Source organism: Capricornis sumatraensis, chromosome 8 (assembly GCF_032405125.1).
Source record: "Capricornis sumatraensis isolate serow.1 chromosome 8, serow.2, whole genome shotgun sequence".
NCBI classification, from domain to species: Eukaryota; Metazoa; Chordata; class Mammalia; order Artiodactyla; family Bovidae; genus Capricornis; species Capricornis sumatraensis.
In genome coordinates, this window is record NC_091076.1 from 61715263 (window position 1) to 61732489 (window position 17227).

General features: G+C 37.3%; 1 protein-coding gene and 1 pseudogene across 1 annotated transcript in view; one reads left to right on the forward strand and one right to left on the reverse strand.

Annotated features, from left to right (window-relative positions):
- BRIP1 (BRCA1 interacting DNA helicase 1) overlaps positions 1-17227 on the forward strand; it is a 186412-nt gene that overhangs the window by 55168 nt on the left and 114017 nt on the right. The window contains exons 8-9 of the mRNA XM_068978905.1: positions 609-808; positions 5043-5175. Coding sequence (XP_068835006.1) covers positions 609-808; positions 5043-5175 — 333 coding nt within the window. The remainder of the gene's footprint in view (positions 1-608; positions 809-5042; positions 5176-17227) is intronic.
- Positions 8591-9392, reverse strand: LOC138082746 (small ribosomal subunit protein uS15-like; annotated as a pseudogene).

A 17227-nucleotide genomic window follows, 5' to 3' on the forward strand; every position in this document is an offset into this window, starting at 1 on the left:
CATTCTTGAACTAGTGTGACTACACAGGAATGGAATACCTTATTTAATTGACAGGCCTGGGTTCTGAGTCTACCCACATTATGACAGTGGTACATTGTTTAATAGATTAACAGTCCTACTGACATCACATGGGTATTGGGGAAGAGTAGTTCTCCAAAGGATTGCAGAAAAGACTGAAATGAAACAGATACATAATATATTAGTATTTTGAGAGTCTTTTGAATCTTGTGCTGTTATTTAAAAAAAATGTTTTTTAATTAAAAAAAATTTTTCTAAAGCAGGTTTTTAAAACTTCTGCTTTTTAAGCTATGTTGAAGATCCTTAACAATCCTTTGTGTAACCAGCTACGCTTTGATCCTGGGTCACTTAACACGTATTATTTTGGTTGATAGTTTGCAAGTATATTGAGGGTGAAAAATGGAAAACTCTATAGATATTTGCTTGGTTTAAGTGCTTTAAAAGTTTTAAGATTGAGAATCATTTACTTCTGTAGTTGCACTTGTGATAGATATTGGCCTATGGTGTGAATTTTTGAATGAAGTGACCTGCCTATTGGTGTTAAATCCATTTTGCTGAATGTTTTACAAGAAAACTCTTTTATCTTATAGATGGACATCAATCTGAAAGAACAGGTTGTCATTTTAGATGAAGCTCATAACATTGAGGACTGTGCTCGGGAATCAGCAAGTTACAGTGTAACGGAAGTTCAGCTCCGGTTTGCTCGGGATGAACTAGATAGTATGATTAACTATAATATAAGGAAGAAAGATCATGAACCCCTACGAGCTGTGTGCTGTAGCCTCATTAAGTAAGAGCATTTGTCTGTCATTGCCATCTGTGCTGCTTTTGTATTAGAAACATGTTCTATTATGCCAAGTATTTTATAATCAGTAAACTTGGACCAGACTACTTGGAAAATGGATTGTTCCTTTCCAGTTAAACATAAAGATAGCCTAGCCCAAATTTTCCTGTTGATTAAGTCTTTCCTTGAGGTGTTTTTGCTGTGTAGAAGTTTGGCATTTCTGTTTCACAGCATAGTTGTTGAAAGAGTTGTCTGTAGTTGCTGATTCTATTTTCTCATTTCCCATTTCCTCATCCATCCCTGTAGTGTTTCTGTATGCATAATTCTACTGAGATTGTTCTTATCAAGATCGCCAGTGGTCCACAGATGGCCCAATGCAAAGGTTATTTCTGTTATCTTACTTAGCCTCTCAGCAGTGTTGGTTGCTATTGAATACCACCTTTATGAAAAGTGTTTTTGTCTTCTGTGGAATAATATATATAGGTCTCTGTCGCCCGTTTCTGGCACAGAATTCCTAAAACCTTTGTAGTTTCCTAATTGATAAGAGCACTAAGAGCATCTTCTGTTGTTTCATTTTTGACCCCAGTTCCTGACAGAACTCCTAAATCCCCTGGGATTTTCTGGGTGATAGGACTGTCTTTTATTCTAATGAGGTGATGGTTGAAGGGCTCCTGAATGGATCCAGTCACTAATAACACCAAGCCATGTTTAGAAGGTTAGAACTTTGAGCTCCAACTCTCCCTGGAAAGAGGAGAGGGGCTGGATATTGAGTTAATGTTCCATCATGCCTTTGTATTGAAGTCATCATAAAAATACCAAAAATACAGGCTTCAGGGAGATTCTACATTGGTGAACACATCTATGTACTTGGAGTGTGGTGTATTTCACAAAAGAACAGAAGTTTCTGTGCCCGGCAACCTTCCTGACTTCACCCTATTTATCGCTTCATTTGAATTTTTATCTATATCCTTTATTATATAATAAACTGGTAAATGTGTTTCCCTGATTTCTGTGAGCTGTTCTAGTAAATGCCCAACCTGAAGAGGGGGTCGTGGGAACCTCTGACTTACAGGTATTTGGTCAGAAGCACAGATGACAACCTGGACTTTTACAACTGGCATCTGAGGCTGGGGGAGGGAGGAGGGACAGTCTAATGAGACCGAGTACTTAATCTGTGGGGTCTCTGCAAACTCAGTTGGTGTCAAAATTGAATTGAATTATAGGACACCCGTCTGATATCTCAGAGAATTGCTTGTGGGGAGGAAAGCTGACATCCAGAGGTATCAGAAGTGAAGTAGTGAGGACAAGCAGACACACAGGAATGTGTTTTCCTTAGTCAGCTTCTATGACAGCTCCTGGTTTTCTTCCTCCTCACAGTCCGTTCTTTCTCAGTTTCTTTTTATAGTTCTTAATTTGTTTGATGTTTAAATATTGAAGTGTGTTAGGGCTTGGTTTTGGATACTCATTTCTTTTCTAGTTCTTCATTTTCCTTAAATTATATAACTCTAAAGCAATGCTGACGAGGCCTGAATCTGTGTTTGTCCCAGTCTCTCCCTGGAATGCTGTTTTTATCTACTCAACTATACTTTCTATCTCTGGATATAAAATTTCAACTTTCCAAAATATTCCTTTCTTTCCCTACTTCCCCCACCTGCTCTGTCTTCTTTATCTAAGCAGGTACCACCAACCAGTTCTTCAAATCAAAAATCTAAGTATTATCCTTGATTATTCTCACCTCATCCAATTCATCAGTAAGTTTTAAAAATGCCACCTACACAGTTTATCCCAGATCTTTCAATCTCATATCTGTCATCCCAGAATCATCTCTCAACTAGAACACTGTGCGTGCGTGTGCTGAGTCACTTCAGTTGTGTCTGACTCTTTGCAACTCTATGGACCTTAACCTGACAGGCTCCTGTGTCCATGGGATTCTCCAGGCAAGGATGCTGGAGTGGGAAGTCATTTCCTTCTCCAGGGTGTCTTCCCGACCCAGGGATCAAACCTGTGTCTCTTATGTCTCCTCATTTGCAGCGGGTTCTTGACTACTAGTGCCACCGGGAAGCCCCTAGAACACTGTGGAAGTGAAGTGAAGTGCAAGTCGCTCAGTCCTGTCCGACTCTTTGCCACCCCATGGGCTATACAGTCCATGGAATTCTCCAGGCCAGAATACTGAAGTGGGTAGCCTTTCCCTTCTCCAGGGGATCTTCCTGACCCAGGGATCAAACCCAGGTCTCTCGCATTGCAGGCGGATTCTGTACCAGCTGAGCCAAAACGGCAGCCTCCTAATAGGTCTTTCCGACCTTCATTTTTGCCTTTCTCCTATAATGTGTTCTGCCTTATAAACAGGAATCATCTTTAAATGCTTAATGTAGATTATCTCTCTCACTGAAAATCCTCCATTTAAAATCTTCCCATTACACTCTGAATAGAATTCAGACTTCTTTTCCTGGCCCAATATGATCTGATTCCTGCTCACACACTAACCTTGCTCATACTATTATTCTTTCTGCCTGTTGTGTTGTAATTACATTGACTTTGAGGTTTTTAAATAGGCAAAATTTGTTAATCACCCCCAGACATTCCTTCTGCTTGGAATACTCATTTCCCCCCCACCCCCCGATTCTCACATGACTGAGTGCTTTCTGCATTCAGTTGTTAGAATAAATGTCACCTCTAGGAGAGCTTCCTTGGCACTTCAAATGAAAGTAGCAATTAGATTACATTAATCCAATTAATTTTCATAATATCACTATCACTACCTAATGTTTTCATGTTCATGGATTTGTTTCTAAAGTTCATTTCTACCTCCCTTTAGTAGAATTTCATTTTCATAAGAATAAGGACTTTACCTATTTTATTTACTGCTGTATTTCTACTACCCAGCGTAGTATCTGGCATAATACATTTATTTATTTATTTTTTTATTCCTTATTTATTTATTTTTTTATTTAATTTTAAAATCTTTAATTCTTACATGTGTTCCCAAACATGAACCCCCCTCCCACCTCCCTCCCCATAACATCTCTGTGGGTCATCCCCATGCACCAGCCCCAAGCATGCTGTATCCTGCGTCAGACATAGACTGGCGATTCAATTCTTACATGATAGTATACATGATAGAATGCCATTCTCCCAAATCATCCCACCCTCTCCCTCTCCCTCTGAGTCCAAAAGTCCGTTATACACAGCTGTGTCTTTTTTCCTGTCTTGCATACAGGGTCGTCATTGCCATCTTTCTAAATTCCATATATATGTGTTAGTATACTGTATTGGTGTTTTTCTTTCTGGCTTACTTCACTCTGTATAATCGGCTCCAGTTTCATCCATCTCATCAGAACCGATTCAAATGAATTCTTTTTAACGGCTGAGTAATACTCCATTGTGTATATGTACCACAGCTTTCTTATCCATTCCTCTGCTGATGGACATCTAGGTTGTTTCCATGTCCTGGCTATTATAAACAGTGCTGCGATGAACATTGCGGTACATGTGTCTCTTTCAATTCTGGTTTCCTCGGTGTGTATGCCCAGCAGTGGGATTGCTGGGTCATAAGGTAGTTCTATTTGCAATTTTTTAAGGAATCTCCACACTTTTCTCCATAGTGGCTGTACTAGTTTGCATTCCCACCAACAGTGTAGGAGGGTTCCCTTTTCTCCACACCCTCTCCAGCATTTATTGCTTGCAGATTTTTGGATCGCAGCCATTGTGACTGGTGTGAAGTGGTACCTCATTGTGGTTTTGATTTGCATTTCTCTGATAATGAGTGATGTTGAGCATCTTTTCATGTGTTGGCATAATACATTTAAATACTCACTGAATGTACAAATGTCTCTCTGTGTGTTTGTAAGTGAATATATTATTTATTTTCTAGTAAGTCCATTTTAATGTTAATATTTAGTGCTATAATTTCCTTATTAGCTTTCTTGTGTTTCTTTTTATGTGCAGACCAAATTTGTGAGTTGGAGAGACACACAAGTTAAGCAGTGTAAATTCACAAAATACAAACTGGGGATCACATGCGTCTTTCTCTTTTCTGAATAAAAGCTTGCTTTTTAGCTGTATGATTACGTTGTGATATGAAGCATACATGCTTTTTAAAATATGTCTTAATTAATCTACATTTATGTGCTAAGAGCATCAAGGAATACAGATCAGTGTATCACAGTTCTGTTTGTTCTGTTGAAATAATAGTGCACATAAGGATGATATTGGTTGATGGAACTGTTTTATTTTATTTCAGTTGGTTAGAAGCAAGCTCTGAACATCTTGTGGAAAGGGATTATGAATCATCCTGTAAAGTATGGAGTGGAAGTGAAATGCTTTTAAATTTACACAAAATGGGCATCACCACTGCTACTTTTCCTATTTTGCAGGTAAGATTTTTTTTCTACCTGTAAAATTTATTTAGTGAATTAGAAATGACTTAATAGTGAATAATTAATCCAGAGTAAAAAAAAAAAGTAGCAATTGTTTTAAAATTTTATTGGATCAGTTTGATAATCTAAGTGATGGCATAAATTATAGATGAAAATGTAGCATTATTTGAAGGAAATATGGATTAATTAATATGGAATTAATTACTTTGCTTAAAGGTAAAAGAAGTCAGTAATTTTAGATTGTAAATATTTTGTCAATTATAAAATTTAAAATTTGGAAAATAAAAAGATAAATTCATATTTCATTCTCCTTAACTTAGAGGTTATAAACCTGGGTGTAGAGAGATCATGAGTGGGCTGCAGGATACTGTGAACCTTATGAAATCGCATTCCAAATTTTATGAGTGTGTTCTTTTGTGCATCTTCCTGGATAGAGGCTTGATGCCTGAACACTGTTCTCAGAAGAATGTTTGTTTTGGGTTCTTTGTTTTGTTTTGTTTTCTGCAGATGAGAATGTTTATCATATTTCTCTTTGTTCTTATTTATTTATATTAGTTGACTTTTATTTTTGGTGTGTCTAGGTAATTTTAAGTAGTTTATTCTATAATTTCATATGTAGACATAGATACATTGTTGGGCTAGAAAGACCTAGAGAAGAAAGGATAAATATCCAAAAGGGTATACATCAAAACTATTAATAGTGGATTACTCCTAGGACATCAAAGCAGATGTGAGAAGTGGAAGGTTGCAAACTTATTTTTCATTTTACTTTTGACAATGCTTTTTTTTTTTAAAGAGATAAAAAGTGCATGATAAAAAAATAACCTGCAGAAATGAATAATCAGTAAAAAAAAGTTTCTGTCTTACACTGATGTTCCTATTCCTATATCCAGAGGGAACTTCTAAGTTACTTGAATGTCCTTCACAACACAGTTTATGCAAATAGGCATTTATAGCTTTCTTACCAGCTCTGGGGGGTCCTCAAAGACAATGCCTCTGCATTGGAAAAATGGAGATGACTTCCCAGATCACCCTTCAGTGATAGACTTTGTGTCCAGTTGAGGGGAATGCAGCCTGACTTTACTTTTTAAAGTGGTTGTTTTACGTTAAATTGAGCAAAAAGGAAAGAATTCTCATATACCACCACCCCCAGCCACAGATGCTATAGATTCTCTTATTATTAACATCTTATAATACTAGTGCATTAATTACAGTTGAACCAATATTGTTACATTGCTTTTAACCAAAGTCCATGGTTTATTTTAGGGTACACTTTTTGTGTTGTTTAAGTCTATGACTTTTGATGAAAATATGAAGTCATGTATGTACCATTACAGTATCATACAGAATACTTTCATTGCCTTAAAAATCTTCTGTGCTGCACTTATTCATCCCTTCAACATACTTCATGTCCTCTGCTGAGCCTCTAGTAACTGCTGATTTTTATTTCTGACTCCATAGTGTTGCCTTTCCAGAATGTCCTATAGTTGTAATCAATGGCAGGTGGTCTTTTTAGACTGTTTCTTCCACTTAGCAGTATACATTTAATGTCTCTGTGACTTGGCAGCTCATTCCTTTCTATTTCTGAACTAAATTCATTGTATGTATGCACCACGGTTTGTTTATCTGTTTACTTACTGAAGGACATATTGGTGGTTTCTAAGTTTGAGAAATTATGAATAAGCTTCTGTAAACATTTGTGTACATGTTTTTGTATAGACATACTTTCTTCTTGTTTGGATAAATACTTAGGAACACAATTGCTGCATTGTATGGTAAGACTGTATTTAGCTTGCAAAGAAAACTGCTAACCATCTTCCAAAGTGATTGTACCATTTTACATTCCCACCAAAAGTTAGTAAGAGTTCCTGTTGTTCCACATCCTTGTCGACAATTGGTGTTCTGAATGTTAGCCATTCTAATAGATAGGTAGTAGTATCTCGTTGTTTGAATTTATGTTTCCCTCGTCAGTTTTCATTCCAATCCCAAAGAAAGGCAATGCCAAAGAATGCACAAACTACCACACAATTGCACTCATCTCGCACACTAGTAAAGTAATGCTTAAAATTCTCTAAGCCAGGCTTCAGCAATACGTGAACCGTGAACTTCCAGATGTTCAAGCTGGATTCAGAAAAGGCAGAGGAACCAGAGGTCAAATTGCCAACATCCGCTGGATCATGGAAAAAGCCAGAGAGTTCCAGAAAAACATCTACTTCTGCTTTATTGACTGTGCCAAGGCCTTTGTCTGTGTGGATCACAATAAACTATGGAAAATTCTGAAAGAGATGGGAATACCAGACCACCTGACCTGCCTCTTGAGAAACCTATATGCAGGTCAGGAAGCAACAGTTAGAACTAGACATGGAACAACAGGCTGCTTCCAAATAGGAAAAGGAGTACGTCAAGGCTGTATATTGTCACCCTACTTATTTAACTTCTATGCGGAGTACATCATGTGAAACGCTGGGCTGGAGGAAGCACAAGCTGGAATCAAGATTGCTGGGAGAAATATCAATAACCTCAGATATGCAGATGACACCACCCTTATGGCAGAAAGTGAAGAGGAACTAAAAAGCCTCTTGATGAAAGTGAAAGAGGAGAGTGAAAAAGTTGGCTTAAAGCTCAACATTCAGAAAATGAAGATCATGGCATCTGGTCCCATCACTTCATGGCAAATAGATGGGGAAACAGTGGACACAGTGGTTGACTATTTTTCTGGGCTCCAAAATCACTGCAGATGGTGATTACAGCCATGAAGTTAAAAGACGCATGCTCCTTGGAAGGAAAGTTATGACCAACCTAGACAGCATATTGAAAAGCAGAGACATTACTTTGCCAACAAAGGTCCGTCTAGTCAAGTCTATGGTTTTCCCAGTAGTCATGTATAGATGTGAGAGTTGACTGTCAAGAAAGCTGAGTGCCGAAGAATTGATGCTTTTGAACTGTGGTGTTGGAGAAGACTCTCGAGAGTCCCTTGGACTACAAGATCCAACCAGTCCATCCTAAAGCAGATCAGTCCTGGGTGTTCATTGGAGGGACTGATGTTGAAGCTGAAACTCCCATACTTTGGCCACCTGATGAGAAGAGCTGACTCATTTGAAAAGACCCTGATGCTGGGAAAGATTGAGGGCAAGAGGAGAAGGTGATGACAGAGGATGAGATGGTTGGATGGCATCACCAACTCGATGGACATGGGTTTGGGTGGACTCCGGGAGGTGGTGATGGACAGGGAGGCCTGGCATGTTGGAGTTCATGGGGTTGCAAAGAGTCGGACACGACTGAGCAATTGAACTGAACTGAATGATACCTGTTGCCATCATTTCACATGCTTAATTTCCATTTACATATTTCATCTGGTGAGATATTAATATCTCTTCAGATATTTTGCCTGTTGTTTTCTTATGGTCGAGTTTTAAGAGTTCTTTGGATTTTTTTTTTTCCTGTTAAACAATGGTTTTATGGCTTGAGTACAGTAGACAAATTTATGCAACCAGGGCAAAGGCTGTGCTGACTCGTATTTCCAATTAGCGACGAGGACTCCTTTGGTATTATAATGTGAATATGGCTCTCAATCAGAGTCAGATGGAATTTAGCATCTTTTTCCTTTCTGTTCCTCTCAAGATGGTTTCGAATAGCAGCTGCTGCTGCTGCTGCTAAATCGCTTCAGTCGTGTCCGACTCTGTGCGACCCCATAGATGGCAGCCCACCAGGCTCTGCTGTCCCTGGGATTCTCCAGGCAAGAACACTGGAGTGGGTTGCCATTTCCTTCTCCAGTGCATGAAAGTCAGAAGTGAAATTGAAGTTGCTTAGTCATGTCCAACTCTTGCGACCCCATGGACTGCAGCCTACCAGGCTCCTCTGTCCATGGGATTTTCCAGGCAAGAGTACTGGAGTGGGTTGCCATTGCCTTCTCTGTCGAATAGCAGCAGCTTCCTTAATTAAATGATAGAGATCCTCGGGAAGATCAGGAGCAAGTCCTTTGCACTTAAGAATTCTCAAGATTTTATTGCCGTCACAAAACATACTTGTGTAATACCATGTGAGTCTCTCAGATCACACAGATTTGTGAGGAAGTCAGGCTCCTCAAGTTGGCTGGTTTGTAGATCTGCTCCTTCAACATCATCAGCTGTCAGCTTCAGCCAGGTGGGGACGCTCTGGCAGTAGGGCTGAGCCGACTGGGACAGGCCCTTCCCTGGAGCTTGCATGCAACCCATGAGGGTGGTGGTGTTGTAGCAAAAGGTCCTTTGGGTATTTCATATGCAAGACCTTTATCTGATGTGTGTTTGCAAATATATTCTCCCAGCCTGTGACTTGTTTTTTCATCCTGTTAATGGAGGCTTTCACAGAATATAATGCTTTTAGTATTAATAAAGTTCAAGTTTTTTTTCTTTAATGGATTCTGTTTTTGTTCTTCGATCTAAAAATTTATCACCGAACCCAGAGTCACCTAGATTTCGCCTATCTTGTCTTCTAGAAGTTTTATAGTTTTGTATTTTACATTTAGGTCCATGTCCCATTTTGAGTTAATTTTTGTGAAGTATGTTAGTTCAGTGTCTAGTCATCTCTGGATGTAGATGTTACTGTATCACTGTTTGTTGAAAAGACCATCCTTTCTCCATTGGATTATCTTTGTTTCTTTGTCAAGAGATCAGCTGACTGTATTGTGTTGACCCATTTTGGGGCTCTCTATTCTTTTCCACTGATACACTGTCTATCCCTTTATCAGTACCACACCTGTTTTTATAGTGAGTCTTGATGTCAGGTAGTGTCAGTCCTCTGAATTTGATTTTCAACATTGTGTTTGCTACTCTGGGTCTTTCATTTCTTCATATAAACTTAGAATTAAACTGAGCAGGACCCTGTGGGGCTCCTGGGCATGGAAGCCTTTCTGTCCTCCATTTCTTGTTTATAAGGAACAGACTCCAGTCTCCATGACCTTCCCTGGGTTTCAAGGGCAAATTCGAACAGTTGGTAATTGAGGAAGGGAGGAGATGCAGAGACTAGGGAGGAGAAGCCAAGAAACCATCTGGGGCAAGATTAGAGGAACCAGGGAAGCTCATCATTATTAGGAGACCACCTGAGACAAGATTTAAGGCATATAGATCCTGCATGTATTCTAATCTTGTTCAGTTCAGTTTAGTTACTCAGTTGTGTCCGACTCTTTGCGACCCCATGGACTGCAGCACACCAGGCCTCCATGTCAATCAAATCGGTGATGCCATCCAACTGTCTCATCCTCTCTCATCACCTTCTTTTCCCACCTTCAATCTTTCTCAGCATCAGAGTCTTTTCAAATGAGTCAGTTCTTCGTATCAGGTGGCCAAAGTATTGGAGTTTCAGTTTCAGCATGAGTCCTTCCAATGAATATTCAGGACTGATCTCCTTTAGGTTGGACTGGTTTAATCTCCTTGCAGTCCAAGAGACTCTCAAGACAGCAAAAAAGACACAGATGTGTATAGCGGACTTTTGGACTCAGAGGGAGAGGGAGAGGGTGGGATGATTTGGGAGAATGGCATTGAAACATGTATACTATCATGTAAGAATCGAATCACCAGTCTGTGTCTGATGCAGGATACAGCATGCTTGGGGCTGGTGCACGGTGATGACCCAGAGAGATGTTATGGGGAGGGAGGTGGGAGGGGGGTTCATGTTTGGGAATGCATGTACACCCGTGGTGGATTCAAGTCAATGTGTGGCAAAACCAATACAGTATTGTAAAATAAAGTAAAAAAAAAAATTAAACATATGCTTGTGATATGAAAAAATAAAAATAAAAAAAATAAAAGTTCTTAATATTCCCCCCCCAAAAAAAAGAGCCTTCTCCAACACACCATTCAAAAGCATCAGTTGTTCAGTACTCAGCTTTCCTCATAGTCCAAGTCTTACAACCATACATGAGTACTGGAAAAACCATAGCTTTGACTAGATGAACCTTTATTGGCAAAGGAGTGTCTCTGCTTTTTAATATGCTGTCTAGGTTGATCATAACTTTCTTCCAAGGAGCAAGCATCTTTTAATTTCATGGCTGTAATCACCATCTGCAGTGATTTTGGAGCCCAAGAAAATAAAATCTCTCACTGTTTCCCTGTTTATTTGCCATGAAGTGATGGGACCAGATGCCATGATCTTAGTTTTCTGAATGTTGAGCTTTAAGCCAACTTTTTCACTCTCCTCTTCCACTTTCATCAAGAGGCTCTTTAGCTCTTCTTCGATTTCTGCCATAAGGGTGGTGTCCTCTGCATATCTGAGGTTATTGATATTTCTCCCAGCATTCTTGATTCCAGCTTGTGCTTCCTCCAGCCCAGCGTTTCACATGATGTACTCTGCATAGAAGTTAAATAAGCAGGGTGACAATATACAGCCTTGATGTACTCCTTTCCTGATTTGGAACCAGTCTGTTGTTCTATGTCCAGTTCTAAGTGTTGCTTCCTGACCTGCATACAGATTTCTCAAGAGGCAGGTCAGGTGGTCTGGTATTCCCATCTCTTGAAGAATTTTCCACAGTTTATTGTGCTCCACACAGTCAAAGGCTTTGGCATAGTCAATAAAGCAGAAGTAGATGTTTTTCTGAAACTCTCTTGCTTTTTCCATGATCCAGCGGATGTTGGCAATTTGATCTCTGGTTCCTCTGTCTTTTCTAAATCAAGCTTGAACATCTGTAAGTTCATGGTTCGCATATTGTTGAAGCCTGGAAGTTCCTGCTTCATGTACTGTTGAAACTAATCTTGTTAGCAACCAAGAACTTGAATTATTGCTATAAAACTCCTCACCAAATCCTTCCAAGTTGGGACACACAGTTTTTCAGGGTTTCAAGCCTACTGTGTCTCCCTTTGCCTGCAAAGCAATTAAATTATTCTTTCTTACTTTACCCAAAACTGTCTCCAAGATTCAATTTGGCATCAGTGCACAGAGGGTGATCTTTTGGCTTGAGAATCAGTTTGTCAGTATTCACGAGGTATCTTGGTGGGATTTTTATTGGACTGCATTGAATTAATAGATCAATCTGGGAAGAACTGACTTTAACAATATTGAGTTTCTTATCCTTTTACATGGAGCATCTCATTTATTTAGATCATCTTTGATTTCTTTTATCAGAGTTTTATAGTTTTTCTCTTAGTTTTTTTTTTTTTAGGCAGTGTAACTTTTTAAAATGTATTTTTGGCTGCATTGAGTCTTTGTTGCTGCAAAGACTGATGGGCTTTCTCTACTGGCGAGGAATGGGGGTTGCTCTCCAGGTGAGGTGTGTGGGCTTCTCACTGTGGTGGCTTGTCTTGTGGAGCTCAGGCTCTAGGGCATGTGGGCTCAGTAGCTGGCACTTGGGCTCAGTAGTTGTGGCGCAGGGGCTTAGTTCCCCCACAGCATGTGGAATCTTTATAGACCAGGGATTGAACCTGTGTCCCCTGCATTGGCAGGCGGATTCTTAATCACTGGGCCACCAGGGAAGTGCCCTCATATAGTTTTTTTTTGTTTTTAATTTGGCTGTGTTGGGTCTTAATTACGGTACATGGGATCTTTCTTTCTTGCATCATGGAGGACCTTTTGTTGCAGTATGAGGATGCTCTAGTTATAGAGCTTGAGCTCAGTAGTTGCAGCAGGTGTTCTTAGTTGCCCTGCAACGTGTGGAACCTCAGTTTCTTGATCAGGGATCAAACCAGTGTCCCTTGCGTTGCAAGGCAGATTCTTAACCAGTGGACCACCATATAGTGAGGTAAGTCCCTCCTCATAGTTTTGAAGAGATTTTTGAACCAATACAGTTAAAAACTATTGCTAACAGAAGTAGCATTCTGGACTAAGAGTATTTTTTAAAATTTATCTTTATTGGAGTGAAGTTGCTTTACAATGGTATATGAGTATTCAAAATATATTTTAATTTGATTGTATTTATCTGAACTTTTAAAGTGTAACATACCATAAATATTTTTTATATACTTTTTCATTTTTTTACATAAGCTTTTTGCATTCTACAGATTTTTATATCAATAGTAAAATGGATTGAATAAATTGTGAAATATTCATTTAGTAGAATACTATACAGCAATTTTTAAAAAAGTGATCCACTGCCTCCACAACTGCGTAAATGAATCTTACAGACATTATGTTGTACGAGAGAAACCAACACAAAAGAGTATAAACTGTATGATTTCATTTTTATGAAATTTAAGGAGAAACATAATTATGCTAGTGGAAATCAGAATGCTGGTTACCACTGTGCAGGGATAAGGAGTAGTTTGGACTGAGAAGGGACACAGGGGAACTTTCTGGAAGTTGAGGAATTTTTTTTTTTTTTTTTGAGGAATGTTTGAATCCTGATTTAGTTTTAGTTATACAAGTGTGCATATATGTGTGTGTGTGCTTGTGTTTAATGACACTTAAGATTAGTGTATTCTATAAAAAAATACAAATAAAATGTATGTCAAAGGAAAGAACTTGAAAAATACAGAAAGGTACAAAGAGAAAAAAGACTTGTAAACATAAAAACGATTATTAGTAGCGTTTAGGTCTATGTGTACCTTGTCTTCTATGCGTGTATTTGCTTAACGTAAGTTAATTTTTGAGATGAAATTTTTTACCTCCTCATTTAGTAGTATGTTATGAGTACTTTCCTATTTTAATAAAATTTCCTTCACATGAATTTTAGTTGCACTGTAGCATTTTCAAGTGCACATATTATAAATTATTTGACTAATCTAGCATTTGACATATAAGTTGTTGCCAGTTTCCTTCCAATAAGAAAAGGTTCTAATATGAACATCCTTGAAAATACATCTTTGTATATATTTTTGACTCTTTCCTTTATATATTCTAAATATTAATTCTTTTTTGCTTATTGTGTTGCATGTATTATTCTTGTGTCTATGGTTTGTTTGTGGTGTCTTTTTAAGTTTTAAAATTTTAGTGCATTCAAATTTATCTGTGTTTTTTCTTTTATGAATTATAATATTTGAGTTTAGTTTTAGTTCTTATCCTTTGTGACATTTTTCTTCTAAGAGTGTTAAAGTTTTCTTTTTTAATAAATGTTTTCAACCACCTGGGAGTCATATTTGTTTATCTTGTGTGGTACAGAATCCATTTTATTTCCTGTATGAATTTTCTCATCATTTACTAAATAATCTATCTATTTCACTCTGATTTGTAATGCCACTTCTGCCCCATATCTGATTTTGTATATGTGTAAGCTTATTTCTGGACTCTTGTGTTCTTTGATCGTGTTTGTCTAAGTTATATGATTTGTTAATTACTGTAACACTAGAAAAATGCTGATGCATGGTAATAAGGGATATTTCCTCATTTTATTTTCCTTTGGAATGACCCTGGCTGTATGTTACTCTGTCATTTGAATTTTAGAATGAGCTTATAAATGTCTATGAACAAATCAGTTGGAATTGCATTAAATTTATATATCAATTTAGAAATAATTGACATTACAATATGAAGTTTTTCATTCATGAACAAGATTAGTTTTAATCATTTATTATCTCTATATATCTTTCAATAGAATTTTGTAATTTTTAAAAGTCTTATTTGCTTTTGGTTAGATTTATTCCTGAGAAGTTATAAAGTTTCTATTTCTTTTTCAAATGGTATAATTCAAAAATTGCTTTTTCTGATTCTTACCATAAAAATGGCAATTGATTTGAGATATAATTCACATGCCATAAAATTTACCCTTTAGAATATACAATTCAGTGGTTTTTCCTGTAGTCACAGAATTACGAAAGTATCATTGCTGTCTCATTTCAGAATATTTTGTCACCTCAGAAAGAAATCCTATACCCATTAGCAGTCATTCCCATTTGTTCTTACCCCAGATCGTGAAAACCTGTAATCCACTTTCTGTTTCTGTGAATCTACCTGTTCTTGTAACTGCCTTCTTTCACTTTGCATGATGTTCTCGGGGGTTCATCTATGTTGTAGCATGTATCAATACTTCATTCCTTTTTATTTCCAAATAATTTTGCATTTTATGAATGTACTGTATTTTGTTTATCCATTATCAGTTATTTCTACTTTTTGGCTGTTGTAAACAATGCAACTATCACCATTCGTACACAGATTTTTGTGCAGACATATATTTTCAGTTCTGTTTGGTATATACTTAGGAGTAAAATTCCTGGTCCGCAAAGTAACTCTGTGTTTAACTTTTTAAGAAACTGCCAAACTTTTCCATAGGGGCTGTACCATTTTACAATCCTATCAGCCGTGTACAAGGATTCTGATTTTTTTCCACATTCTCACCAACACTTGTTTTCATATCTCTTTTATTACAATCTTCGTAGGAAGAATGCAGTGATATCTCAAGATGATTTTCTTTTCTTTTCCCTAATGACTCATAATGGCAAACAGTTTTTTAGCTGCTTTATTGTCCATTAATATATCTTTGGAGAAATCTGTATTCAAATCCTTTGCCCATTCTGAAATTGAATTGTCTTTTATTGTTAATTGTTTAAGCCCTTTCTGTATTTTGGATATGAACAATGTATTGGATATATGATTTGCAAATATTTTTTCTCATTTCATAGATGTAGTAGTATTTTTACTTATTTTAAAATTAGGTTAGGGAAATTTCCTTTGATCCTAAGAAATTCATCATTGTCATTATTGAATTGTTTAGAAGTTAATTTTTACCACAGTAATGTGTGAACATAATTTAAAAGTCAGTGTTGTGGAATGATTGTCCTCCAATTAAACAAAATAAATAAATTTTTTAAAAAGTTAATTAGTACTATCAAGAAAAGCATTCATCTGCCCCACTCTCAATTTTTACTTCTCAGTGGCTCTTTTAATTCTTGTTGTGGCTTTCTCTGATAATTAACCCCAATTTTCTAAGTAACATGTAGATTCAGCTACTTTTCAGTTTTCAATTTTTGATATTCTCTATTGAATTCCCGTTAAGTATGGTGAGGATTCAGCTCCTTTACACACACACTTTCTCTCTCTCTTTCAGAAACACACACACACACACACACACACACACACACACACACACACCTCCTCTCTTTTCCTGTCTGTCCCTCCCTCTCTGTTTCTTTTTCCTTCCATCTTCTTCCCCTTTCTTTCTCCATTTTCTCAGCATAATTATATTAATATTCACTGTGCATGTCATCATATTATATGTTATCATAGTTCATGATAGTAATATCATGTAACTTGCTTGATTAAATTTTAATACAATTCTAGTTTTACTATGAAGTAATAATTACCTGTAAGTGTGTGTGTGTTTCCCCATTTGCTTAGTTTTCTATTTATCTATAAACCTAGCTATCATTGTTTAGATAACCTAGCCAGAGGTAGCCTTGGAGTTGTCTCATGGTTCAGTAGATAGAATTTCATTCAGTCCTTTTATTTTTTACTACAGTGCCTTATTGTCAGGAGTTCAGAAATTACGTAGCTTTACCAAGTAAATTGCCAGTTGTCTGCCAGTGTTAGGAGAGGAATAGTAGCTTTCATGTAAGGTGTTTCTCAGAGAACTTGATTTTTGTTTTTAAAAAAGAACAAATTAGTACTTGTCTTTTGTTAATAATTTGTACTGTTGAATTATTCAAGCTCATGTTATTTTTTGTTGTTCTTTATTTTTGAAAAATATTTTTGCAAGGACCTATTGTGTAGCACATGGAACTCTGCTCAATTTTATGTGCCAGCCTGGATGGGAGGGAGCTTTTGGGGGAGAATGGAGACACGTATATGTATGGCTGAGTCCCTTTGCTGGTCACCTGAAACTGCCACAGTGTTTAATCAGCTATACCCCAATACAAAATAAAAAGTTTAAAGTCTGGAAAAATAAAATAAAAGTAAAAAACTTTTTTCATATCCTTTAATGTTTTGTTCAGTGGAGACTAATTTTACTTTTATAAATGTGTATTATTTCACAATATATCTGGATATTGAAATTTTGTCTTATTTATCCCATTTCCCCATTTTATTTTCATTGAGTGTATTGCATTGCTCAATTGCTCAGGCATGTCCCAACTCTTTGCAACCCCATGGATTGTAGCCCACCAGGCTCCTCTGCACATGGAATTTTCCAGGCAAGAACACTTCAGTGGGGTGC